Raw genomic sequence first — 25545 nt, 5'->3', positions numbered from 1 at the left:
CACAGAAGCCCCAGCCTCAGTTGCTGACGTTTTTGTGGCTCAGACAAGGGTCCTATGGCTTCCACTTGACAACTTACAGCATCCTCTTTCCCTTTCCTGCTGTGGGGTGGAGGTGTGTGTGGCAGCAGCTGAGCTGCCTGTCTCTTTAAGAGAGAGAGAGGAAGGGAGGGAAAGAGGTGGGGAGAGAGAGAGAAGTGAATCAGGAAGTAGGATAGAACTTAGAGCCTGGACTCTGCTCTTCTGGGTACCCACTGCTGTCAGAGAGGCAGGAAAGAACCTAAGGTCCAGGGCCATCACCACTAGCTTTGCCTGTGTGTGGATCTTGGGGGCTCATGGCTACCAGGATTGACTTCAAGGCCTGAAATCCCTGGGGATGCCACCCAGTCCCACAAGTCTACATTCCCCTGCAGCTGAGCTGGGAGATGGGGTGAGTGTGTAGGGGTTGTGGAGGAGGGTGGTCTGGGGGAGGCAGGTGGGGCAGCCTCAAGGAAACACTCAACTGAATGCCCCCCTCCCGTCTTTCTCGAGGCTGCTGGGAACCTGGTGGTGTACTGTACTCCTTCTGTTGAAAAAGATAACGATTCTCAGAAAGGATTGTTTGGAGGCCTGGCAGGGGCAGGGAGGAGTATGGCCCTGAGGAGACTGGTCAAGAAGTTTCCAATCTTGGCCTCTGCTTCCCAACATGCTGATGCAAAGCTGGGGTTCAGCTCTGGGTACCCCTACTGACCTCTGCTTGGGATCTTTTCCCTGAGGCCCAGAATAGCTAGGAGAGGTTCCCAGAGCATGTGGAAAGAGGCTGCAAAACCCCCAGTCTTGTAGGGAAGGTGACAACGGGAAAGGGTTAAAAAGCTGAGACCGGTGGCCTTTGATGGGGCTGAGAATCAAACAGCACCGAGGGGGCCTCTCATCCACCCACCCTTCTCTTTCCGGTGTAGCTCAGCTCCTGAACTTGCCCCAGACAGAAAGCATAATACACACTTGCCAGGGAGAGCCTGCCTGATTCTGGGCTACTCGGAGTGCAGGTAAGTACAGCTGCCACAGAAGAACCCCCAAGGAGGATGGGGGTCCATGAGACGGCTGGTGTTGGTTCACCGGAGGCTGCTACACATTCCATGTGGAGAAGGGGTTGGTGGGAGATGAAAGTGCACGGTGATCCAGATGTGCCCTAGTCAGAGCTTCCAGGCACAGAACCCAGGACCGTGCAGCCCTGGGGGATTCTGTTTTGTGCATCTCACTGCCCGTCTCCCTGACCTCAGTTGTGCTTTGCCCTAACGCCAGAGCTTGGCTGAGGACCAAGGTAGAGTTATGAAAGCGATACAATCTGGTGCCCCTACTTCCCAAGCCTAGGACCTTGACCTCCATTCCCGTATACCTCGTCTGAGCTTCACATTGGTCTGACTCTTCAGCCATGTGGAGAACCATGGCTACTCCTTCACGTTGCCTTGGAAGGGCTCACCAGCAGCCTTACTTTTGCATAATGCAAATGTGAGTGTGCTGCCTGAAACTAGGGCATGACTATTGCTCTCTTCAAGTGGCTTCTGGCTCAAAAGTTGACATTCTCCAGGTTTAGCATCTTTAAATGAGAGGACCAGCGGGGACCTAGCTCGCTCAGTCTGTAGAATGCTTGCCTAGCACGCAAAGCCGTGGGTTTGATCCCCAGCACCTACTTAACAGGGAATGGTGGTGCACAACTAGAATCCGAGCATTTGGGAGGGAGATGCAGAAGTTCAAGACCATCCTCAATACCACCGAAGGTACTGGGCTGGCTACTCTGTCTTTAAAAAAAAAAAAAAAAGAATAGGCTCAAAATCGAACCATCTTTGGTTTGAGACTCAGTGAGCTGCTGGAGCAGGAAGAGGCCCTGCCTAAAGCAACTTTATTTCAAAACATTGAAGGGGTGGTGGCTCCTCCTGCCCCCAGGCATCCCCAAAGGCTGACTCTGACCCTGTCTTGCAGATAGGCCGTGAGTGCGACTTCTGAGGCTACACCTTCTAGAACTGGTTGCTTTAGAGGAACCAGCTTTGAGGAGAACAGGATGAGAGCAAAGATGGGGAGCAGAGTGTGGACAGTCTCAGATCTTCCCCAGAGCTCTTTGCCCTTGTGTGTGATGGTCTTAGATCCTCCCCACTCTCCTCCGTCACCTACCCCTCCCTTTTGTTCCTCCCATCCTTTCTCCCTAGCTGTCTTCCCTGCAGCTCTGTCCCTTCTGGAAAAGCACTGGGCCAGCCCTGACTGCCTGGTGAGCAGCTGTTAGCTCCCAACAGTAGGAAGTTTGGGGCCAGGCAAGCAGAGAAGGGAGGGTGAAGGGGGGTGCTCCAGACTCATGTTGCAATCCTGGAGATTTGTGACTGACTCTGCCTGACCCTGGCTGACCCAGGGCCCTTCTTCCCGCACTGTGTCTGCTTCCTGGGACAGTCCCAGGCCTGGATGCCGAAACTCTGAGTTCCCAGTGCCCGAAAGAGGTGATAGAGAAAGTTCCCCTAGATTGGCCTACCTCTGAAAGGTATTGGAAGGGACCTGGGGCACAGGACAGAGAGAAGTGCCCATGGAGAAAACAGATGCAAGCTTGAGGCCCTCCTGCTGCTGTTTGTTTCTTTGGGGGGAAGTTACTTAATCTTCCTGTACCACCATTTCCCCCGGCTCCCTTGCCTGTGCCATGGCCACATAGAGCCCTTTGTGGGATGATCTTGGGAGCTGATGGCTGGCTGCCAGTATCTATTTCAGGTCAGACTGGGACCTTGGGACCCCCAGTGGTTGTTTGTTTTGTTTTCCCAGGTGGAAGGTAGCCAAACCTGGGAGATGCAGAGTACAGCTAATTACCTATGGCACACGGATGACCTGCTAGGGCAGGGGGCCACTGCCAGTGTGTACAAGGCCCGAAACAAGGTAATAGCAACTCTAGCCCCAGACCCTTACTTGCCCTAAAACTAGCCCTCTATTGGGCATTCGGATTCTGTGTAGCTGGGAAACAGTCCCATGCCTCTGTTCTGTCTACCCTGATGAGAAAGGACTCATAGGTTTGAGCTGAGGTGTGAGATGCTGGAAGAATCCCTCGGAATGCTGCCTCTGTCAGAGACATGTTGGGACTAGAGGGCAAGGCAAAAGAGGAGGTGACAGCAAGTGGGATCTAGGAATGGCAGGACTTGGAGGTTGGGCCTGTCTGGGTTTGTCCTACAGTGGCTGCGGAGCTGTGTCAGAATACACCCCGTGTTCAGGAGCTGCAGGCCGGGTAGACTGCCCAGGCAGTTCTTATCTATGGCAAAATGAGCAATAGCACAAGTCATCCCTTGTGGGGTACCAGGTGTGTCACCTACAAGTGCCACTCCAGCCCCCTGAGTAGGGGAAGGGGCTGCGATGTAAGCCCATCCAGCCCCCCCAAAGAGAGGGAAAGGAGGCAGCTCCCTGATGGGTAGGACCAGTATGGTCCCCTTGTTGATTCCCAACCCTATGCCCACATGCCAGAAATCTGGGGAGGTGGTTGCTGTAAAGGTCTTCAACTCAGCCAGCTACCGGCGGCCCCCCGAGGTGCAAGTGAGGGAGTTTGAGGTGCTGCGGAAGCTCGACCACCAGAATGTTGTCAAGCTCTTCGCTGTGGAGGAAACGGTGGGTCCTCTGCTTGGTTAGAGAAGGATGCACTTGATCGTGGCTTTTGCAGGCCAGGGATAGGCAAGTCAAGGCTCAGCAGCAGTCCAGAGCCCCAGTGGGGGCGGGCGGGGGGATGGGCGGGGTAAGGAACCCGTGGTGTGGGGCCACATAGGGAAATCATTAGGAAAGGAAAGGGGGACTCAGTGCCCGATTACAGAAGGTTTCTTGGGTTCCTGTGTCTGGGATGGAAGGCCAGGCAAGAGGCTGCGCCAGGGAATGAGTGCTGTGGGCTCTAGGTAAGGAACCTCCTGACAGGCAGAAGTCAGAAGTACCCCCCTCTTCAAGCCTCCTTCTGCCCTATGCCCAGGGAGGCAGCCAGCAGAAGGTGATCGTGATGGAGTACTGCCCCAGCGGGAGCCTACTGAGTGTCCTGGAAGACCCTGAGAACACATTTGGGCTTCCCGAGGAGGAGTTCCTGGTGGTCCTGCGCTGTGTGGGTGAGCCCTGCCCCATCCCCAGGTCCTCTGCACCGGCAAGGTCCAGGATGAGTGTGCTCTTCTGAAACAGGTGTCCCAGGGGGCCTGAGGCAGAGGGGTGGGCCACGAGGACCCACATGATTGATTCAGCTCAAAGCCGTAGAAAGAACGTTCTAAAACGATTGTTTTCTGGTGTTGAAGGTAGCATCATTTACAGCAGGCAGCAGGTAAGACAGCCAAAAAGGATTGGGTGCCTGCAGGCAGTGGGGTAGCCGTACAGCGGAGGGACTTCTCACACACAGGCAATGTGGAGGAAACTGTGCTGAGGGATCTAGCCATAGATGCAAAAACCACACTTCAACTAGGGTGCAGCTCCTGGGGGAGTAGGGTTGCTGGAGGCAGAGGCAGAATGCTGTGCGGGGCTGGGAGTGTGGAGTAGGGAGTGCTGTTTGATGGGGTGGAGGAGGAAAAGGTTAATGTGCTTAAAGCCATGTGCTTAAAACTGGTTAAATTGAAGGGCCACCCTGGGGAGGCTGAGGCAGGCTGATGAGGAATTCCAGGGCAGCCTGGGCTACATAGTGAAACATATCCAAAACCAAAATTTTAAATGATAACTGTTGTTAGTTTTATTTTACCACAAGTCAATAATAAGATGGAGACGATGTACCCCGCCCCCCCCCAAAATCTAAATAAGTCAATATTATGATGCCCTTGGGATCCCTTCCTTTTATTTATTAGAAAATAGATGACAATGTGTGTGAGTGTTTTGCCTACACGAATGCATGCGCACTGTGTGTGACCTGGTACCCTCAGCAGTCAGAAGAGGGTGTCAGACACCCTGGACCTGAAGTTACAGATGGTTGTGAACCACCATGTGGGTGCTGGGAACTGAACTTGGGTCCTCACAAAGAGTGGCAAGTGCTCTTAACTGAACCTTCTCTCCACCCCCCCCCTTAAAATTTATTATATTATTTTTACTTTATGTGTGTGGGTGTTGTGCCTGTACATGTCTGTGTACCGCATGCATGACTGGTGCCTGCAGAGGCCAGAAGAAGGCACTGGATCTCCTGGAACTGGAGTTCTAGTTGTGAGCTGACCTGTGGGTGCTGGGAATTGAACCAGGGTTATCTGAAAGAACAGCCCGTGCTCTTAACCAGTGGTCCCTCTCCCCAGCTTGGAAAGCCCCTTCTTAGCCCTCTGGGCTTCTCTGTTCTCCAGTTTTCCCTGTACTGAGTCCCCTGTGCAGCCTACTGTTTATTTGTCCAAGGACAGACTCTTCCTCAGGACAAACCTCAGACATTAGACCGACTGGTCCCTAGCTGAGCCAAGCTAGGAACCGTGCTCTTTCTGTCCCCAGTGGCTGGCATGAACCACTTGCGGGAGAATGGCATCGTCCACCGTGACATCAAACCTGGGAACATCATGCGCCTGGTGGGGGAGGAGGGGCAGAGCATCTACAAGCTGTCCGACTTCGGGGCTGCTCGGAAGCTGGACGATGAGGAGAGCTTTGTTTCTGTCTACGGTACGGAGGAATACCTGGTAAGTGACATGTTGGAGACCCTCTGCCCCAGCTGACAGCCCCTTTCTTTGTGCCTTCCTAAGCGTCCCCTAGGACCCACACACTGCCCCTCCATGGCTACCGTCTACCTTTCTCCCATAGCACCCTGACATGTATGAGCGGGCCGTGCTTCGTAAACCCCAGCAAAAGGCGTTCGGGGTGACTGTGGATCTCTGGAGTATTGGGGTGACCCTGTACCATGCAGCCACCGGTAGTCTGCCCTTCCTCCCCTTTGGTGGGCCCCGGCGCAACAAGGAGATCATGTACGGTGGGCAATGGGGCAGGGAATGAAGGGGACAGCCCCACCCCGGGACTTCTTTCTGGCAGACACCTGGCCCTTCCCCTACTGGGTCCTGCTGTGTCTCCTACCCAGGTCCCTACCTGGGGTCTTTCAGAGCCACTGCTGGTCAAACCAGAGGCACAGTCTTACACCCCTGGCTTGGTAGAGAGCACTCATACCCCTTTGTGGTAGTTCAGTGTTCCCTCTAGCCCTGCCTCCCCGTTCCTATCCCACCACGTCTCCACTAAGGCTCAAGGAGGCTTACAAGGTTGCCTTGGCTGTAGGGGTGAAGATGGAGCTGGTACCCAGGCACAAGGTCTTCCTAATGTCTCTCACTGACTGATAAGAGGAGTTAACAGGGGTTGCCAGGACGTACTGCCCAGAACCAAAGAGCAAAGCACAGAAATGAGAGCCCTGCAATACGAGGATCTGCTGAGCTGTTACTGATGCTGTATAGGAGAAAAGGACCAAGTCTTGGGACAAGTTCCCAAGGTTCTAGCTGGAGGGCAGGTGGGAAAACACCTGCTGGACCTAGTGCCAAGAACTCATTATAAATAAATATTGGGGAAGAAAAACCTAAATCTACATTAGCGGTAGGTAGTGGGCAGTTGAGAAGAGAGGGCTTTGGGGTTGCAGGGTGGTCCAGAAGGAGTGCTTGTGACAGCGCTGGTGGCAGTTAGTGGCCTGCCGAGGTACAGAGAGGCAGAGCACGGTGGCTTTGGAAGTCAGAAGTGCAGTGGTCTGAGTTCAGGGATGTGAAATTGTTCTGATGGTTCCCTCAGAACTGACCAATTGTTAGCGTCTCTTCCCTCCTCCATCCTGTAATAAACGGAAGTCATCTCAGAGTGTTTCTCTTAGCAGGGTGTCATCAGGAAGGTTGGTGCGTGCACCCTTGGTCCTGGGGCAAGCTGCGTGGAACTCATATTAGGTTTGGGGACCAGGGGGAATGTTGGAATGGAGTGGGCTATCAGGGAAAACTAGATTGGGGGAGCAGTTAGAAAAGTGAGGCGAGAATGTTTGGCACGGAACTCAGCACGGCACAGATGTGGAGGTGGCTGGACTTGGAACAGCCATAGTGACAGAGAGAAGGGCTCTGCCTAAAGCCAGGAGCTTGGCTGGGCAGAGGTGATCTCACAGTTAGACCCAGGGCACCCCAGTGTCATTTTCCAGCTACCTCACAGTGGCTGGGTGACATGGACCGCTCTCTGGTTGGAGTTTATTGTTTCTTAAATTTGCGGGTAAGAGAGAAAGTAGGATGAATGGGAGGTGGAGGAGGGGGGTCTAGTGGCCTCATTCTGTCCCACTATAGGTACAGAATCACAACAGAGAAGCCAGTCGGGGCCATTTCAGGGACTCAGAGGCAAGAGAATGGGCCCCTAGAGTGGAGCTATAGCCTTCCCATCACCTGCAGACTGTCCATGTAAGTGAGAGGGGCGGGCTCTCTAAGAGAGGGATCACCTCTTTCTGCTGAGTCAGGTCTTCTGGGATGTGTCAGCAGAGCCCTGGGCTCTCAACTTCTTTTCTATAGCCTAGGAAGTTCCATTTGGATGCTCGTGCCCCAGCCCTGGCAATCTTCATGTCTTGTGTGTGTGTAGGGGGCTGCAGAGTCAGCTGGTGCCTATCCTGGCCAACATCCTGGAGGCAGAGCAGGCCAAATGCTGGGGCTTTGACCAGTTCTTTGCGGAGACCAGTGACATCCTGCAGCGAATCATCATCCACGTCTTCTCCCTGCCCCAGGCGGTCTTGCATCATGTTTACATTCATGCCCACAACACGTGAGTGGGAACAGCAGAAACCCCCCCACCCTGCATCTAAGCTGTGGTGTAGGTGAAAGGGTACGTCCCTCAAAACACATTTGGAAAAAGTACTATTTCCACCAAGTTCAAGTCTAGTGACTTCTTGGTTTGTGTTTCAGATTCCACAGTCTTGATGGTGCTAGCCTAGGCTATGAGTCTCGGAGGCAGGGCGCTCTGTTTATTTCTCATAGAACCGCCACACTCACTAAGTTCCTGGTCTTTATGGTGCTAGCCTGGGCTATGAGTCTCGGAGGTGGGGTGCGCTGTTTCCCATAGAACTGCTGCACTCACTAAGTTCTTGGTCTTAGCTGTTGGGGATAGTATCTTGATGTGTAGCCCAGCTGACCTCAAACTCCATCCTCCTGCCTCAGCCTTCCAATAACTAGGATTGTAGGCATGGTCCCCAACACACAGATCACTGGATGGGATCAGGACAATTTTAATGAGGGTACAGATGGATTGAACACAAAGAGGCTAGGCGTTGGAACTCTTGGGTCTTCTCATTTTGCATGAACTCTGTCCTTTGCTGCTCCATCTTTGATGAAAAACTACCCCCCTCTGGCCCCTGACCCCAAAAAGCTGAGTCCTCCCTGGTACCGACAGCTCCCTCCCCCCAAAAGCTGAGCCCTCCCCCTGGTGCCCACACCTCCCTTCCCCCCAAATCCTGAGCCCTCCCCTGGTGCCCACACCTCCCTCCCCCCCAAAAGCTGAGCCCTCCCCCTGGTGCCCACACCTCCCTTCCCCCCAAATGCTGAGCCCTCCCCCTGGTGCCCACACCTCCCTTCCCCCCAAATCCTGAGCCCTCCCCTGGTGCCCACACCTCCCTCCCCCCCAAATGCTGAGCCCTCCCCCTGGTGCCCACACCTCCCTTCCCCCCAAATGCTGAGCCCTCCCCCTGGTGCCCACACCTCCCTTCCCCCCAAATGCTGAGCCCTCCCCTGGTGCCCACACCTCCCTCCCCCCAAAAGCTGAGCCCTCCCCCTGGTGCCCACACCTCCCTTCCCCTCAAATGCTGAGCCCTCCCCCTGGTGCCCACACTTCCCTCCCCCCCAAATGCTGAGCCCTCCCCCTGGTGCCCACACCTCCCTCCTCTCATGTGTCTAGGATTGCCATCTTTTTGGAGGCTGTTTATGAGCAGACCAACGTGCCTCCCAAACACCAGGAGTACCTCTTTGAGGGTCACCCTTGTGTCCTTGATCCAAGCATCTCAGCCCAGCACATCGCCCCCACAGCTGCCAGCAGCCCCCTGATTCTCTTCAGCTTGGCCAACGATGAACCCAAGGGGCTGGCCTTCAGGGACCGTGAGTAGGGCCATTCGGGCTGAATCTTTTATGCTTGAGACACTCTCTTGCAGAACATTTGGGTTTACAGCCCAGGGCATGACTTGTTTTCCTTGTAAATGTTTCTCTGTCCGACACAGTAGAAGCCAATTTGGGGTTTAATTCTATGCTCACCTCTGAGTTGCCGTGTGACTTGAGCTGGTGACTAGACTTTCCTGGCTTCTCCAGATCCTCCGACAGAGATGGGGTATTTGAAACCCTTATGCCCTCCAGTCTCTATGAATGGTGGGGATGCTTTGGGTAGCTTTAGCTGTTGGAAAGAAAGACAGGTGGGCCAAGGCCCGGAGCTTTATTCTTTTCTTAATTTCTAGAAACATTGTTTCTCATTTGGATTTGAGTGAGGAGGCTTTAACCTTGCAAGAGACTAGGGTCTATTGGCAGGAGAGGCAGGGATTGAAGCTTTAGGGTGTAGTTCCCAAATATAACCACAAGGTGGCGATAAAGAACCGAGTCTGCGAAGATCCGCAGGGTTGAAGTTTGCCAGAGGAAAGCCTCCGGAAGAGTTGGGAAGGTTTAGGCGGGAGATCAGCAGTGAGGGGTGACTGTGAGCTGGGAACAAGGAAAGATGGCCTCAGAGTTGACCCAGTTCGTAAAAAAAAGCCTCTCAGACAGGATTTTTGTCTGCAGCTGCTCTGGACATCCCAAAGTTCGTCCCCAAGGTCGACCTACAGGCAGATTACAACACAGCGAAGGTGAGGGGCGGCCCCCAGGAGACAGAAGGGGGTCTGGCACAGGGGAAGGCCTGCCCTGCCCATCTGTATGTTTCAGGGGGTGCTGGGTGCTGGTTACCAGGCCCTGTGGCTGGCGCGGGTCCTGCTGGATGGACAGGCGTGGATGCTTCGAGGGTCCCACTGGGTCCTGTGAGTACTTTGGTAGACCCATCCAGACCTCTTCTGTCCCTCCCTAAGGCCATGCCTACATGCACAGTGCCCTAGTCAAGGTGACTCTGACTAGGGCTGCCCTCACACAGGGAGGTGCTTCAGAACACGTGCCGGCAGACACTGGAGGTCACACGAACAGCCCTTCTCTTCCTCAGCAGCAGCCTGGGCATTGAAAGGTGGGTGTTCTGCCGCGGCCAGCTGGGGCCCTCAGGTCTCCTTCCGGCTCCTCTCTCCTGCAATGTATCGCCTTGAGTTCCCACCCCCTGCAACATTAGCACCCTCATTCCATCCTCATGCCCTATCTTCCCAAATGGTACCCATCTCCAGCTTAGTCCTGCCTCCTGCAGGGAGAAATTCATGTGGGCACTGCCTCTCTGGGCAGTCCCTTACCTCGGAAAGAGCAGCTTCCAACCCCCAAAAGGCTCGTACCCTCTTAAGCCCCAGGAAAAGCAGCTCCCTACACCAGGTAGTGCCTTAATCCCTCAGGACTTGGAACGATTTGGCACACTCATTCTGCACCGAGCCCCAGAGAGAATCCAGAGGAAGGGCGGTTTCCAGGTACTGTCCCTGCACACGACCAGGGTTGGGAATCCAGACTCTCAGCCTTTGCTCCTATGTCCTCTGGGTCTTCCACTCGCCCTTGCCCTCCGAGGTGCAAAGAAAGAGCCTGGGGAGGGGGAAGCTAAACTGGTAAAGGGTGGGGAGGAAGAGCGAGGGAAGGTGGGCTGGCCAGAGTACTGCTGTGAAGGGAACACAGCCTGAATCCTGAAAGGCAGAGGACGGAGGTGCTGAGAGATGGAAGTCCTACCGCCAGGGGAAGCTTTCCCGCCAAGGCAGGACAACATTCCTGAAGCACGCTCACGTGCGCGCGCGCGCGCACACACACACACACACACACACACACACACACACACACACACGCCCCCATGCCCCAATTGCCCCATAACCGGAGCTTTTCCCTCGGAAGTGCAGGGAGTTTCCCAGGGTGGGCTGGATCTCGGTTTGAGCCCAGGCCTGGCAGAGTCTGCCTATGAGGTGATGGGGAGGAGGATAAAGGGAAGAAGGGTGTTTCCAGATGACAGGACCGGAGTCCGTTGTGGCTGAGTCCCTTTGGATGGTGACAGAGGGTGGGAGCCACCAGGAACATTCCTGATGGACGTCTGGCTAGTCCTCTGCGGGCACAGAGATGGGACTTAGGGGTAGGATGTGGCATCTGCCCCACAGAGGGGCCTCTGTGGCCCTGGTGCACTCAGTTCTTCCTTGGCACATGAGCCTGGGGAAGGGCCCTCTGGGGATAGGGAGCCAGGGTGCCAAGGTTTGGAGCCCACAAAGTCCAAGTTGGTGGGGGATAGAAAGGATGCCGTGAGGCAGATATCCTGGAGAGAAGTCAGGGAGAGAGGTGGGTGGGGAAGGCTTGGAATCCTGGAGGGTCCATTTAGTACCAAAAACAAAACAAAACAAACAAACAAAAAACTCGACCACGGTGATCGTTTGTGGGTTCTCAGTCTGGAGGGAGAAGTGTGGAGGAAGGTATGGGGTGTCTGTCTGCCCCTTACCTGGCACTGACAGGTTGTAGGAGGCCAGTGTTGACTAGCTGGGTTTTCCACTCTGGCTCCAAGGCTCTGAGGTCAGGAGCATCAGGTGTTTGGGGGGGGATGGGGAGCAGGGGGGCCCACATAGAGCTAGGGTCCAGATGGGATCTCTTTCCTGGCTTGCAGGGGTCTCAGGTCATCAGTGCCTTTCCCTTCCTGGGCCTCTGCCAATATGTAAAGCCTCCCAGTACAGGGACACCCTCAGACCCGCAGATTCCTCTAAGGGCTGGTAGCAGCCTCCACCCCAGCTGTGCTTCCTTGGCAAGACAGCCTTCCTGTCCTTTGTCCTGAAGGTCTCTGGCTGGAGGGATATCTGGATATCAGGACATCAGCAATCCTGAGGTTGTTGTTTGACGGTGGACGATGACTTATGTTTCACTCTGTTCTAATATTTGTCTTATTGGTTCTTTGTTTTTGATTTTTGTTTCTGTTTTCTTTTAAGTGAGAGAAAGAATATAAAGTTGAATGGGTAGGGATATAAGAGGTGGAGGGGGGAAAATATGATCAGAATATATTGTCTGGAAAAAAATTAAAATAGAAAAGAGAAAAATATTTTTAAAAAAGAATATATACAGGTAGGAGAAAGCCAGGAAGTGCAGAAGCCCCTCCCCGACCCAGACCTCTCACCAGCCTGCATCCATCCCTGGGAGTATGTGGGTCACCAGCCTGCATCTGTCTGGGGGAGAATGCGCGATCCATCCGCTGGAGGCCCCCTTCATCAGTGCATTCCCATCTGCTGGTACCCATCATGGCTGGGACTTTTCTGTCATCATTGTCCTACAGTTTCCTTTTACAGCTTGTTCTGTCCAGACTGGACACCAGTCCAGAACCACACTTTGTGTCTGGTAGTTTTGATCCTTGACGTTATTAAGTTCTTTCCCTCTGGCTCCCCAACCCTCAGACTCCCAGAACACTCTCTTGTTGCCCTTTGGCTTCTCTTCCACCCAGCACCTTTGGTAAGTTAGGGGTTCCATGGACAGTTGGAGTCAGGTTAAACATCTTGTGTTAGAACACCATAGACCATGTGGGGTACTAACTGTGGGTGCACCGTGTGTGCCAGGTGATCCCTTACTGTGTAGTGTACTGACCCTTACTGTGTAGTGTACTGACCCTTACTGTGTAGTGTACTGACCCTTACTGTGTAGTGTACTGACCCTTACTGTGTAGTGTACTGACCCTTACTGTGGAGTGTACTGACCCTTACTGTGGAGTGTACTCATCCCTTACTGTGTAGTGTACTGACCCTTACTGTGGAGTGTACTGACCCTTACTGTGTAGTGTACTGACCCTTACTGTGGAGTGTACTGACCCTTACTGTGGAGTGTACTGACCCTTACTGTGGAGTGTACTGACCCTTACTGTGTAGTGTACTGACCCTTACTGTGTAGTGTACTCATCCCTTACTGTGTAGTGTACTGACCCTTACTGTGGAGTGTACTGACCCTTACTGTGGAGTGTACTGACCCTTACTGTGTAGTGTACTCATCCCTTACTGTGTAGTGTACTGACCCTTACTGTGTAGTGTACTTTTCCTGAAAGAGAGCCAAGGCAGTGTTACTGTGTCATCTTGCAAATACTGTGTCCACCTTTTATTTTAATCATTCTTGGTCGAATTCAGTGTCAATCATCTCACTGGGGTGATGGGAGGTTCATGGTCCAAGTCCTGGACTACTATGAGCCTGTACCCTCCCAATGATGTGCTTTTGGTTGTCAAGAACTACTGTTTCTACTGGAAAGAACTTTATTCAATTATAGAACTTTCTAATAAGGAGTTTTACTAATAGTTATCTTGCATTGTAGGCTTGTGTGTTTTCATGAATTCAGGTATTTCAGTCTACTTCAACTTTTATTCTTTGCTCAATAATATTACAACCTCTGTGTGAAGGGCCCATGTCATGTTGGTTCTTCTGTCTCAAACTCCCGCCAAAAGCCAACAATACTGTCACAAAGAAACCATGCCAGTGTATGGGTTCAGAGCTCTCTGCCTCTTCATCTGCCTCCTGAGCTCCTCATAGCCTTCTCCTTCCTCCCCATCATAGCCTTCTCCTTCCTCCCCATCATAGCCTCTCCTTCCTCCCCATCATAGCCTCTCCTTCTCCCCACCATAGCCTTCTCCTTCCTCCCCACCATAGCCTTCTCCTTCCCTTCCAGGCTCAGCAGGGGAGTTGGGATGTCAGAGTTCCAGGAACTAAAGGAGGCCACAGAGCTGTGGTCCAGGCTGCAGACTGTGAGTGAGCCCCAGGGGCAGAGCTTTATAGGCATAAGGGGTGGACAGGGGGACCCCTGCAGATGGACCAGCATAGTCCTGAGTTCAGGACCCCATAGAAGTCTCTCTTTTGGCCCCACAGTTCTCAGAGGTCCTCTCGAGATGTTCCCACAACGTCACAGAAACCCAAGTGAGCCTGAGCAGCCTGGGAAAAGAGATTTTGAAGAACCGGAATCAGATCCACGATGACAGCAGGAGGTCTGTGGGGCTTCCTTCATCTGTGTGAGGGGCTGGGGCTGCACGTGGACCTAAAGGCTCGGGAGCTTTCTTGGAGTCAGCCTGATTGCTCTCTTCTTGGGCGAGGTACTGAGATGTAGGAGGGGAGTCCAAAGAAGAGCCAGGCCCTCTGGGAGAGTAGCCTCAGGAGTGAGAACCTGGGTTCTGCCCTGACGGGGGGGGGGGGGGGAGACCTTGGATAACAAGAAGGGGGTCACAGCAGGTACAGGAGCTCCCAGCTCCCTCTCCTCTCCAGTGCATTCACTCTCACTTAGAGCATGTCCAAGCTCACCAAACACCAGTGCTGCAGATGCCTGTCACAGATGGGAGGCTCACTCTGTGAGGTTTCTTTCCTAAGTCACCATCAGTAAATGGGTAGGATCCACCCACCCCCAACGCTTACGGCAGACAGAGTCTACAGCATTGCTTAAAATCTTATTTTATTTTGCCTGGGCTGTAGCATAGTGGTAGAGTACTTGACTAGCATGTGCTAGGCTCCAGGTTCAACTCCCAGTACCACATAGTAAATAGATAAAAGATAGATAGATAGATAGATAGATAGATAGATAGATAGATAGATAGATGATAGATAGATGATATATAGATAGATAGATAGATATAAGATGATAGATAGATGATAGGTAGATAGATGATAGGTAGATAGATAGATGACAAATAGAGATGGATGAATGAACAAACAAACAAACAAATAAATAAATAAATAAATGTTACAGGTTTAACAACGGGGAGGGGAAAACCAGGCAGTGCCTTTAATCCCAGCACTTGGGAGGCAAAGACAGGCAGATCTCTGTGAGTTGGAGGCCAGCCTGATCTACAGAGTGAATCCCAGGACAGCCAGGACTACAGAGAAACCCTTTCTCAACAAACAGACAAATTTATTTTATTTTATTATTTTGTGTGTATGGGTATTTTGCATGCATTTTTTTTCCTGAGCATCACATACATGCAGTGCCACTCGAGGCCAGAAGAGGGCATCAGATCACCAGAATTGGAGCTATAGATGGTTTGAACCGCTGTTTGGGTGCTGGGAGTTGAACACAGGTCCTCTGCAAGAGTCACAAGTGCTCTAAACCACGGGTCTATCTCTCCTGCTCCTGATTTACAGCATTTAAAGAATCCTATTACTGTTTTCCACAAACCTAAAAATGTGTGCCCGCATCTGCTGAGTGCAGAGCCATAGCCCCCTTGCTCCACTGTGACCACGGCAGCTGAGATCTCCACAGACCTAGTGTTCCATGTCCTCAGTTCTGAATACAAACAGCTTTGACAATGGCAGGGGTTTCTTAGCCGTCCCCTCACGGAACCTAGGGTAAAATGAATAAAGCCTGTGGACTCTGTATCATCTATGGTGAATTTTTATTTTTATTTATTTATTATTTTCTGAGACAAGATCTCACTGTGTAACTGTGGCCTGGAACTCACGATGGAGCCTCACAGAGATCCACCTGCCTCTGCTTCATGAGTACTTGAGATTAACGCTGCAGGCCGCCGTGCCCAGCTCTCACGGTAGATGTTATGAGCTCATTGGATTAGGTGCCCAGCCCACATGCTGCTAGTGTGTTCCACAAACCCTCCGTGTGCACTGAGGTGCCTTTCTAGGACCACAAGGCAGTTCTGAGTTCACAAATGAGAAACCATGGCTCTAGACACATCCCAGCCAATCTCATCCCTCAGGCTGCCTGAGCCCTGGCAATGAGCTCACCTGAGGTGGTGGTCACCTAGGAACCTCTGGAAGGAAGTAGCACCAATTAGGGCTGAGGGTGAGGAAGGACACCCCAGTCCCTAAAGGAAACGGTTATATCCAGTGTGAAAAGCAAGGGGAAGAATCAAACCCCAGACTGACAAAGTCCTTGAGAGGCCTCCTCCTACCCCATCTCCCTCCCTCCAGCGGAACCGTGGGTTCATTACTGTTTTAGGGAGAATTGTTGACCCATTAAGTTCCTTCTATGGACCAGGTATTTAAGAATATAGACCCTTGTACCCAGTCCAGACTCTGTTTCACCTGCTTGAGGGGAGGGAGGGAGGGAGGAAGGGAGGGAGAGAGAGAGGGAGAGAGGGAGGGAGGGAGGGAAAGAGGTCTAGAATAGAGAAGGAGGTCTAGAATGGAGAAGGAGGGCTTGATCTAAATTATCTAAATAAGCTTAGAGACAGGCCTGGTTTCTCCACTCCCAGATCACACGCCACCCTGCTCTGTGGCAGAGAGACAGCTCCCTCCTGTTCCTACCCCTATGATATTCGAGTCTTCCTGCTTTCTGCCCACAGCATCCAGAAGATTCAGTGTTGTTTGGACAAGATGCGCTTTATCTACAAACAGTTCAAGAAATCTAGGATGAGGCCAGGTGAGCTTTGGGGAGAGCCAACTACCAGGAGCCCTCCCTCCTTTCTCCCTCCCACCCACCCAGCACGGTTGGAGGCTCGCTGAGTGTGTCACACTGCGGGGAGCCAGGGGATAGCTGTCTCAGGCAGGAGACATTATATCCCCATCATGAGAGGGGCTTTGGTATCGTGCATGCAGGGTACAGTGAGCAGGAGCTTGGGTAATGTGGAAGGGGGCCTGGAAAGAAACACCTTACCTTGGCGGGGCACTTTAAGAAGTGTTTTCCTATCTACTGTGTCTTTCGCTTGATTTAGTTTTGGGGTGTGTGTGTGTGTGTGTGTGTGTGTGTGTGTGTGTTCATCTTAAGCACGCATGTGTCTTGTGTGTGCAGGAATATATGTGTGCTTACCTACCGTGGAGGCCAGAGATTGATGCTAGGCTTCTTCAATTGCTCTACACCTTATTTTTGAGGCAGAGTCTCGTACTTGAAGCCAGAGCTCACCAGTTTGACTAACTAGCTTGCTCTGGGGGTCGCCTGTTTCTCCCTGATTAGCACTGCAGTCACAGGTGGCCACCACACCTGCCCAGCACTTCCGTGGGTGCTGAGAACTTGAACTCCTGTTTCCACACTGTGAGGTAGCACTTTGCTCACTGAACCATCTCCTAGCCCCGCCCCTGTGTCCTTGGACCAAAAGATCAGCTTGTCTGAGAATGGGGCATCTGAAAAATTTGCATTAGAGGTCCTGAACGGGAGATTTCTTTACACTAGCTTTATAAATGCCCACAGAGACCTTCTGGGCAGGGGCAACGCTTCACATGCGTAGGAATGGAAACCTGCTTGTCTAAGTTGGGTGAGGGTGGAGTGGACAGGGTGAGGCTTGAACCTGGGGAGGGATGGAGATGGAGTTGGGGAGGCTGGGAATAAAATGCCCCAGTTAGCTAGAGAGCTAAGATGCCAGAACTCACTCTCTGTCCCCACCCCATGCTCTAAACATTTCCGTGTCTACCTCGTTGCCTGATGCTTTTGGAGCCCCTGGGTAATTCATAAATCACTGTTAGGGAAACATACCGTCTAGCCATATGTGCCAATAAAGTTTTCTCACAAGCAAATTAAAAAGAAGAAAACAGGTAAAGTTAATTTAATATATTTTATTCAATTCAATACATCCTAGTCATTTGAGCATACACTCAGTATGAAACAAAGCACTAGAGAGATGTTCTGTTCTCCTTTCCCTGCCACGTCTTCAAAACCCTGTGTGCACTTTCTGTTTTCTATCTCTGTCTAGAAGATAAGGGGTCAGTAAACCTGATGAGTCTTAACAAAATTATAAAGCCATATTTAGCAGGGAAAAAAAGCATTTCATCCTGCTTCAGTTTTAAATCTTACATTAATTGAGCGCATTCAATTAAAAATCCAGAGCCAGGAGGTGTTGGTGCTCGCCTTTAAGCCCAGCATTCGGGAGGCAGAGAGGAGTGGATCTCTGTGAGTTCAAGGCCAGCCTGGTTTACAAAGTGAGTTCCAGAACTGGTTCCAAAGCTACAGAGAAACCCTGTCTCGAAAAACAAAAACAAAAACAAAAAAATCCAGGTCTTCAGTCACCATGGCCACATGTCAGGTCCTCCGTAGCCACCTGTGTCCAATGGTCACCAGTGAGGACTTGGGGATCTATGGAACATGGCCTTTCTCCTTTGGGGCCTTCACCTTCCTTTGGAGTCTTGCCTCAGAGGGGGTGGGGAGGGCAAGCCTGCCTATCCCTGCGGGCTCAGTCAAGGTCTTGTGCCCAGCTGGCCACTGCTGTGGTTTCAGGAGAGCCAAGAAGGTTGGTCTGTCTCCATGTCTGGAACTCCATCACCCTGCCACCAAAGCTTTAAAGCGCTGCCTTGATGCTAGGCACCAGCTTAAGGGCTCCATCCGTATCTGAGTTATTTGGTGTTCATGAAAACACTACGCATTGCTTAGTGTGGTGGTGCATACCTTTGACCTCAGCACTCGGAAGGATGAGTAGATCTCTGTGAGTTCCAGACCAGCCTGGTGTACATCGTGAGTTCGGGGCCAGCCAGGGGTGTGTAGAGAGACCCTGTCTCAAAAACAAGCAAACAAACAAGCAACAATCCTCTGTGCATCTCAGCTTTCCTTGTTTTATAGTTTGGGAAACTGAGGCACAGAAGGCTAACTGGCTGGATTGTTCTAGGTCCAGCTTCCTTTAACACCCCACTGTAGAGCCTCGGGAGTTTCCATGCCCATTGCTCTTCCAGAGTACTTTATTAAGACCAGGAACAGCTGCCGGCACCTGGAGTGCTGCATGCTGCCGTTCTGGACTCTTCAGGGCACTCCCCTGTGATCTGCACACAGTGGACACACAACTAGCCTCCAAAGCCAAGACCACTGTACAAGGCTGCCCGCAAGAAGGAGGAAAGGCTGGGATGCGCTCAAGTCTCCTGGCCTTTGGGTGTGCAGACCCAGGAAGGAGATCCCCCTACTGGGGTGATGGGATGGGAACATAGAAGGGCAAACGAGCATCTTGGGGTTACCACTGCCCACCCCATCAAAGCCCAGCAGGGGGCAGTCTTGCCTCAATGCATGAGTTTTCCTGTCTTTGGGTGGTAGCCTGGGTCTAGGCAAGGACGCTTCTACCCAAAGTCGTTCCTTCTGAAAAGAGTTGCTGGGCAGAACCAGAGAATTAGAAGGTGGTGGCCCACCTGTGAGTAACTCCAGGGACGGAGTCCAGCCGGAGAGGGTAATGGCTGCAGGGCCATGGCTGCATCCCGTGAGGACCGTTTTACCCAGCATCCACCTGCAGCATTTCCCAACTCCCCGTGTGCATACACACACACCAAGCATTTTTCCTCAGCTCCTTTGTCCCTAAATCATAGACATTTGGTCACCATAATAGTGTTGTCATAGTTACTTGATGTTCCGTTTCCTCATCCCCTCCTGGCTCCTCTAGGCCTGAGATCCCATAAAATAGCCCCCACCCTAGGCTGTCCTCATCTTTTTAACTTGCTTTGCTGACGAGCTGAGTGGTGACATCATCCTTGTTTGTTTCCTTCAGGACTCGGCTACAACGAGGAGCAGATCCACAAGCTGGATAAGTGAGTGGCCTGCTCCCTGGCAGGCCGGTGGGCAGGAGGGCGGAGGTCATGGGGTAGGGTGAGTCTTCTTCCCAGGTGGGTTATACTGAAGCGCTTTGACCCTTGGCCATGGTGGGGCAAAGGGGATAACGATCCAAGTCAGGTTATATGGGGTCAGGGGTGGGACACTGAGCAGCTGAGCCAGGGGCTTCTCACAGTCAGACTTGATGTAAGGGCTTTCTTCCCGTCATGAACAAGTTTGTGGGATTTTCTCTGGAACTATTCTCACTGGCTGACCTCTTCCCCCTCCCTGCTCTTGACCTTGGCCTGGGCCTGCCTGGCTTCTCATCAGTACCGTTTCCTGGACACCCACACCGTCCACCAGGCCTCCCTGCTCTGAGGACTGTTTGGGAAATTTCCCCGCAGAGTTACACCGCCTCTAACTCCTATGCACATTGCACACATACATATGCTAGCATGTGCGCGTGCACACACACACACTCACGCATGCACACACACATACACACACACATGCACACTCAGTCATAAGCTTTCTATGGCTGGACATCTTTCCTTCTCCCAGGAATCAAGTTGAGAGTGTATGCATTCATTCGCCATCATATCAGCCTCCCTTGCCTCCTTATTGGAGCATGTAGCTTTACTGGCCTCTGGGCTTTACAGTCTGAGTGTATTGCTATCCTTTCTTCCCGAGAGGTGCCCCTGCTGTGGGCTGAGGGGCTGGCATTTGGGATGGGCAGTGGTGGAAAGGCTACCTCTGAGTGTAGGTGGCTCCAGCTGCCCACTTTAGCTCATGGGGTCTCTGTCCTTCCAGGGTGAATTTTAGCCACTTAGCCAAGAGGCTGCTGCAGGTGTTCCAGGAGGAATGTGTACAGAAGTATCAGATGTCGCTGGTCACACACGCCAAGCGGATAAGGTAAACAACCCGGCCTTTCCTCTGAGCTCATGGAGTGTGGGTTGGCCCTTCTGGACTTGAGAGGACCCTGGGCTCTGCGGGACCTGAGTAAGAACAAAGTTGGTGGGTGTTGAAGGAGCCCGCTTGTTGGTTCCTGGGGCTGCTTAGCAGCTCAGCCCAGAAATAATCACTCAGAAACTATATTAATTAAATCACTGCTTGACCCATTAGCTCTAGCTTCTTATTGGCTAACTCTTACATCTTAATTTAACCCATCTCCATTAATCTGTGTATCACCACGTGGCAGTGACTTACCAACAAAGTTCCGGCATCTGTCTCTGGCGGGTATACATGGCTTCTCTCTGACTCTGCCTCCGTTCTCCCAGCATTCAGTTTAGTTTTCCCTGCCTACCTATCAACAGGCCAAGGCAGTTTCTTTATCCACCAATGGTATTTGCAGCACACAGAGGGGAATCCCACATCAGGTGAGAAGCGAAAAGAGGAGTGGGCCAGGCAGTCTTCTGGGTGATTTCTACAAATGTGTCTATGGCTCTACAGTGTTTACACAGCAAATGTTACCATGTCCTTCCAGATGAGGGGACCGAGGATCCAAGAACCGGTATCTTCCTAATATCACACAGCACAGACTGGGGACTAGAACGTGGGAAAGATACCCCTAAAATCTGGGTTTTACTTGTCGTCCTCTCTAGGGAGGAGGAGAAACAGGTAGACTTCAAACGGTCAAGGAAGTGAGGTCAGGCTTCACCCACTAACATACCCTCCCTCACACTATTCTGTAGCTGGAACCCCTTTCTCAAGCCCCCATGGTCCCCTGCTGCACTTTCCTGGGGCCCCTGAGAAGACAGGACAGTTTTCTGTGTGCTGTGTGGCTAGTGGCCTTGTCATGGGGCCGAGTTCCTCCTACCCTCACATTAGAATACAACGCCTGGCAGCCCCCTCCACACTGATGTGATGGGCCCAGGCGGGCCTTAGATATTAGTTTAAAGTCTATTCCTGATGATCCTGATGTGTATTCAGAACTGAGAGCCAACTTTTGATTTAATGGACTTGGGACTTGGTTTCCTCTGTGCCGTGGAGAAATGTCCCTCCATGCCCTCTGACTAGAGACCAGGAGTCCCAAGTTTTGGCCCTTCCTTTGTTATGGAAATGGAGCATGACCATTCCTCATGTAAGCCTGCTAGCCTGTGTCTCATTCTTACCTGGCTCTCTGCTTGCCAAACCCACTTGAGAGAACCAGCTTCATCAACACACTACATGGGTGTTGTTACTGATCTCTGCCCCTACTCTCCTGGGATTCTCTCAGTTCCCAAGAGCAACTGTGTGCAGCATGGCGGGTGAGAGATGAGTGACATTCCCATAGAGGGAGCACGAGGCTTAGGACCCCCTGCTGAGCTGACACCAGCCCGGAGAGTCCCAGCAGTGGAGAGCTGGCTCTTGCTCTAACCCCCTCTACTTCTCTTAAGGCAGGTGCAGAAGACCCAGAACCACCTTCACCTCCTTGGCCGCTCTGTGGCTGCCTGTAACACAGAAGCCCGGGAAGCCCAAGAGAACCTGAGCAAGGTGTGTGTGCTTTGGGAGTACTAGGGGCTGCTGAGGGGAGGGACATTTGCATCACTTCCTGCCAGGGGACAGAGCAGCCTTGACCAACTCAGGGATGCCCATGAGGGTTGGGGGTCTCTGACCTCAATGCGCCCTGAGATGGGAACATTCCTAGTGATTTCAGACTGACCATCACTGCGAGCAAGGGCTCTGGCTGCTAAGACGGCTTCTGGAGGTCCTGAGGGGTTGTGCAAGTTCTCCTTGGTGAGTCACTTTCTGCCAAGGCAGCTGGCTGGCTGGCCACAGAGAATACAGAACAGGCCCTTCTAGGAGACAGTCACACGTGGCTCCCAGCATGTGATGTGGGCAACCTCAGAGATCGGCCAGGATTGGCCTCTATCCCAAACCGTGGCTCAGATTGTGTCCTGAGGTTAGAGCCAAAGGGGAACTTGGCAGACTGAATCATTCGGTCCAGTACAGATGAGGGAAAGCAGTTCCACCAGTGGGAACACTCCCAGGATGGGAAGGAGCGACATGTTGAAAAGACTGGAGAATTCCAAGGGCTCTCGGGAGACCGTGTGGGGGCAGATGTGTTACCCTTCCCCGACACATCCCTGCCCAGTCATACGTGGGCTGACAGGACCTCCCTGACGAATGCATGGCTTCCCTTCAGATCTTTGATCGGCTCCTTCTGGACAGAGCATCAGGAGCTGAGATCTCACCACACCCCACGGCTCCTCATCCCAGCCCTGATCCAAAGGACCTGGTCTTCCAGTAAGTGCTGGGGAGCTGGGAGAAAGAGGTGCTGAGATTAACACCACGCTGCTTCATCTCATGCCCCAGACCAGACCAAGAGGCTGCTTCATGGCCTCTGCGAGCGGGCTCTGGCCCCAAGTGACCAAGCCTCAGCCACCCCTTTCTTCTTCCTTGGATAGCATGCAGGAGCTTTGTAATGATATGAAGCTGTTGGCCTTTGATCTCCAGGACAACAACCGTCTCATTGAACGGTGAGCATCTCCCACTTCTGGGGAAGGCTGTATCTTCCCTGCTGCCAGGGCACTGGGGGGAAGAGCCCCTGTGTACCCCATGCAGGATCCAAGGCACTTGCTAATTCTCTGAACAACCACATGAGTGTAAGGCCTCATTTGCAAGTGGAGTGCCATCTTGAGGAGGTATAGGCTTTGAAGTACGTCAGTACATCAGAGTGAGGCTTGGAGCCAAGTGGATTTGTATCTGGGGCAAGTTCTACACTGAATGTGGGCAATATTTACATGGTCTTCTTTACATGCCTAAGGAGCCTTCCAAGGGCCCTGGAGTGGATGCTGCCATGTATCTCACGCTGAAACCACAGCACAGACAGACTGGCATTTTTGCCCAAAGTCTATGTCTCCTGCCCGATGAGCTCCATCTTTCCCACCTGCTCTCACGGTGCCCAGGCTGCCTGGAGACACTGGCACATCTCTAGAGAGCGCCCCCTCCTGGATGGGTGGTGACCAGCAGCAATGCTCAGACTTTGGGAGTCCATACACCAGTAAAAGTCACAAAAGCAAATGTGGGTGTGGACATACAGGGCAGGATTGCCAACTGCTCGAATAACTCAGGAGCACATTTACTGAGCAGAAGGTCTGCTCTGGAGCAGTCCCATTTTAGAAAGCATCGTGTTTGTTTTTGTTTGAGACAGGGCCTCTCTATGTAGTCCTCACTGTCCCGGAACTTGCTTGCCATGTAGGCCCAGCTGGCCTCAAACTCACAGAGATCTACCTGCCTCTGCCGTCCGAGTGCTACACCCGGCTTGTCATGGGCTTTTGAAACCTGAAAGCCCACCCCCAGTGACACACCTCCTCCAACAAAGCCATACTTCCTAATCCTCAAATAGTTCTACCCACTGGGGACCAAGCATTCAAACCTATGAGTCTCGAGGGGCCATTCTCATTCAGACCACTACATTGCGCTACTAGAACGGGGGTCAGGAGGTAGGGCAACTGGGAGCAGAGCCTGTGGCTAGTCCTCAGAGGTTTGGAGGGTTCCTGGGTGGGGGAGGCATCCGCTCACAGTTCTGTTCCAGCTGGAGGAAATTCCGTTCCCCCCACAATTTCCATCCTCTTGAGCAGGAAGTTCTAATCTTTAGTGCCGGCATAAATCTTTCTTGGGGTGATTTATTGTCTATTTACAGATATCTCCGAACTGTGTTTTGGTGACTTTGCACTTCCTCATTTAGACCTGCAGCCAAAGAGCCCAGTGAGCAAATCTGAACCCCTTGCTGGCCTCTGTGTCTTCCCATTGGAGCAAGGGTGCTTCTAATAGTGCAGGGACCTGGGGATTGCCCACAAGACCCTGAGCAAGGCCTGGACTAGCGGCCTTTTAAGCTTTTTCCAGGTGATTCTAACATGCACAGATAAAAACCAGAAGGCAGTATCTGGGGACAAGGACACTGCCGGGGAAGAACTGAGGCTAAGTGCTCCTGATCATTGATGGCCCTGCGCTATCATCCACCTGCGCGCTTCTTCAGCAGGTGGGCCAAGCTTACCTGTGCCTTTTCTTACAGGTTACATAGAGTTCCATCCGCACCCGATGTCTGAGCTTTCTGGGGTGCACAAGACACTTGGAAGCATTAGCGTCATTCATACATTTTGGTCTCACCTCACCAGCCTACCTCCCTCTTGGCCACTGGCCAACAAACTAGCATTACTTTGACAGCCTGTCCTCGCGGACAGCTGGGACAGGGTCTCCTAGCTATCCTGGACAGTACCCATCAGAGAGCATGCAGCCACTGTTGATTCATCCTGGCACCAAGACTCTTCCTCCTCACCGGGACCTGGAGGGCTGAACTTAGGAGGGCCTTGGGAAGAGAAGGCTGAATGACCCCACCACTTTGCACTTCCCAGGGACCAGCGGGCTCTCGGGGCTTCTCCAGGGTGCTGGAGCAGAGGACTTCGCCTTGCACACAGCCTGCCATTTCCTGAGTGCCCCCATCCCTGGCCACAGGCAACTCACAAACTGCCCCTTTGTGCTTTGTCTGGATGAACCTGCATTTCAGAAGGGGGGTTGTTGAAGCCAACTGCTGGTACTTTGAGGAGCTTCCTTTTGCCTTCCCTCCCTGAGGCACCCTGTGGTTCTGAGAAACAGCTGGTCGGTATCAACAGGTAGCCACGCCATCTGGACAGATGTGGGAACCCAGAGTCCCAAGGAGACAGCAGGCCTACACCTTTGGAAACGGAATAAATGCGCCACCTTCTCTGTTTCCCCTGCAGCTATCATACCCGTCCCAGAAGGGGTGGGAAACCCTGAGGTCTGGGTGGGAACCTCTCCAGAGGATCATTGGGAAATGGAACAGAGAGCTCATTTCCCGGTCCTGCCTTTCCTTCGGTGGGTTCTGGCTTAAGGGACAAACTCAGGAAAGATGGCCTCTCCCTAAGAGATCTCTGTTTCCTGCCCTGTCATTTAGGGGAAAGTCTGGCTTTCCTTCTACTCCCATCTAAGGTGCTTACCATCTAAACACCTGCTGTTTCCCCCAGTCCTCATCACTGTTCACAATCCACGCCGTGTCTAAAATGTTTGAGGGCCACTGTAGGGCTTTCCTTTATTTAGCCTAGAAGCTAGAGACGCCCGGGTAAAACACTTCAGTTTGTGCAAACGTAGGCTTTCCTGTTCAGCTTCCCTTTAGCCAGTAGG

At 52.5% G+C, this 25545-nt stretch overlaps 1 protein-coding gene across 3 annotated transcripts; it reads left to right on the top strand.

Annotated features, from left to right (window-relative positions):
• The first annotated feature begins 220 nt into the window (after nucleotides 1-220).
• Nucleotides 221-25114, top strand: Ikbke (inhibitor of nuclear factor kappa B kinase subunit epsilon). 3 transcript variants are annotated; one of them, XM_041649212.1, is made up of 23 exons: nucleotides 221-427; nucleotides 936-1022; nucleotides 2776-2886; nucleotides 3463-3603; nucleotides 3953-4082; nucleotides 5419-5600; nucleotides 5722-5882; nucleotides 7209-7319; nucleotides 7495-7674; nucleotides 8800-8996; nucleotides 9663-9727; nucleotides 9804-9895; nucleotides 10006-10092; nucleotides 10403-10474; nucleotides 13660-13735; nucleotides 13857-13972; nucleotides 16274-16350; nucleotides 19382-19421; nucleotides 20233-20334; nucleotides 21798-21894; nucleotides 22547-22647; nucleotides 22809-22880; nucleotides 24419-25114. In XM_041649212.1, exons 3-23 carry the CDS (start codon nucleotides 2800-2802, stop codon nucleotides 24450-24452), a joined length of 2220 nt encoding a protein of 739 aa, XP_041505146.1. In that variant the 5' UTR covers nucleotides 221-427; nucleotides 936-1022; nucleotides 2776-2799; the 3' UTR covers nucleotides 24453-25114. The 3 variants fall into 3 exon arrangements, with proteins under 3 accessions (XP_041505146.1, XP_041505149.1, XP_041505147.1); XM_041649215.1 differs by lacking the exon at nucleotides 3463-3603; XM_041649213.1 differs by lacking the exon at nucleotides 10403-10474.
• The last annotated feature ends 431 nt before the right edge of the window (nucleotides 25115-25545 follow it).

Source organism: Microtus oregoni, unplaced genomic scaffold (assembly GCF_018167655.1).
Source record: "Microtus oregoni isolate MIOR12 unplaced genomic scaffold, Mior012 000003F_ref0000135, whole genome shotgun sequence".
Lineage (NCBI taxonomy): Eukaryota > Metazoa > Chordata > Mammalia > Rodentia > Cricetidae > Microtus > Microtus oregoni.
Note: the sequence above shows the minus strand (reverse complement) of the source record. Positions and strands in the feature narration are given on the sequence as shown.

Bases quoted from the DNA above. Each gene is read 5' to 3' on its own strand.
- Ikbke (XM_041649212.1), top strand. From the start codon at position 2,800: ATGCAGAGTACAGCTAATTACCTATGGCACACGGATGACCTGCTAGGG. The intron at 4,083-5,418 runs GTGAGCCCTGCC...TTCTGTCCCCAG, and splicing joins GGTGGTCCTGCGCTGTGTGG to TGGCTGGCATGAACCACTTG. The intron at 5,601-5,721 runs GTAAGTGACATG...TTTCTCCCATAG, and splicing joins ACGGTACGGAGGAATACCTG to CACCCTGACATGTATGAGCG.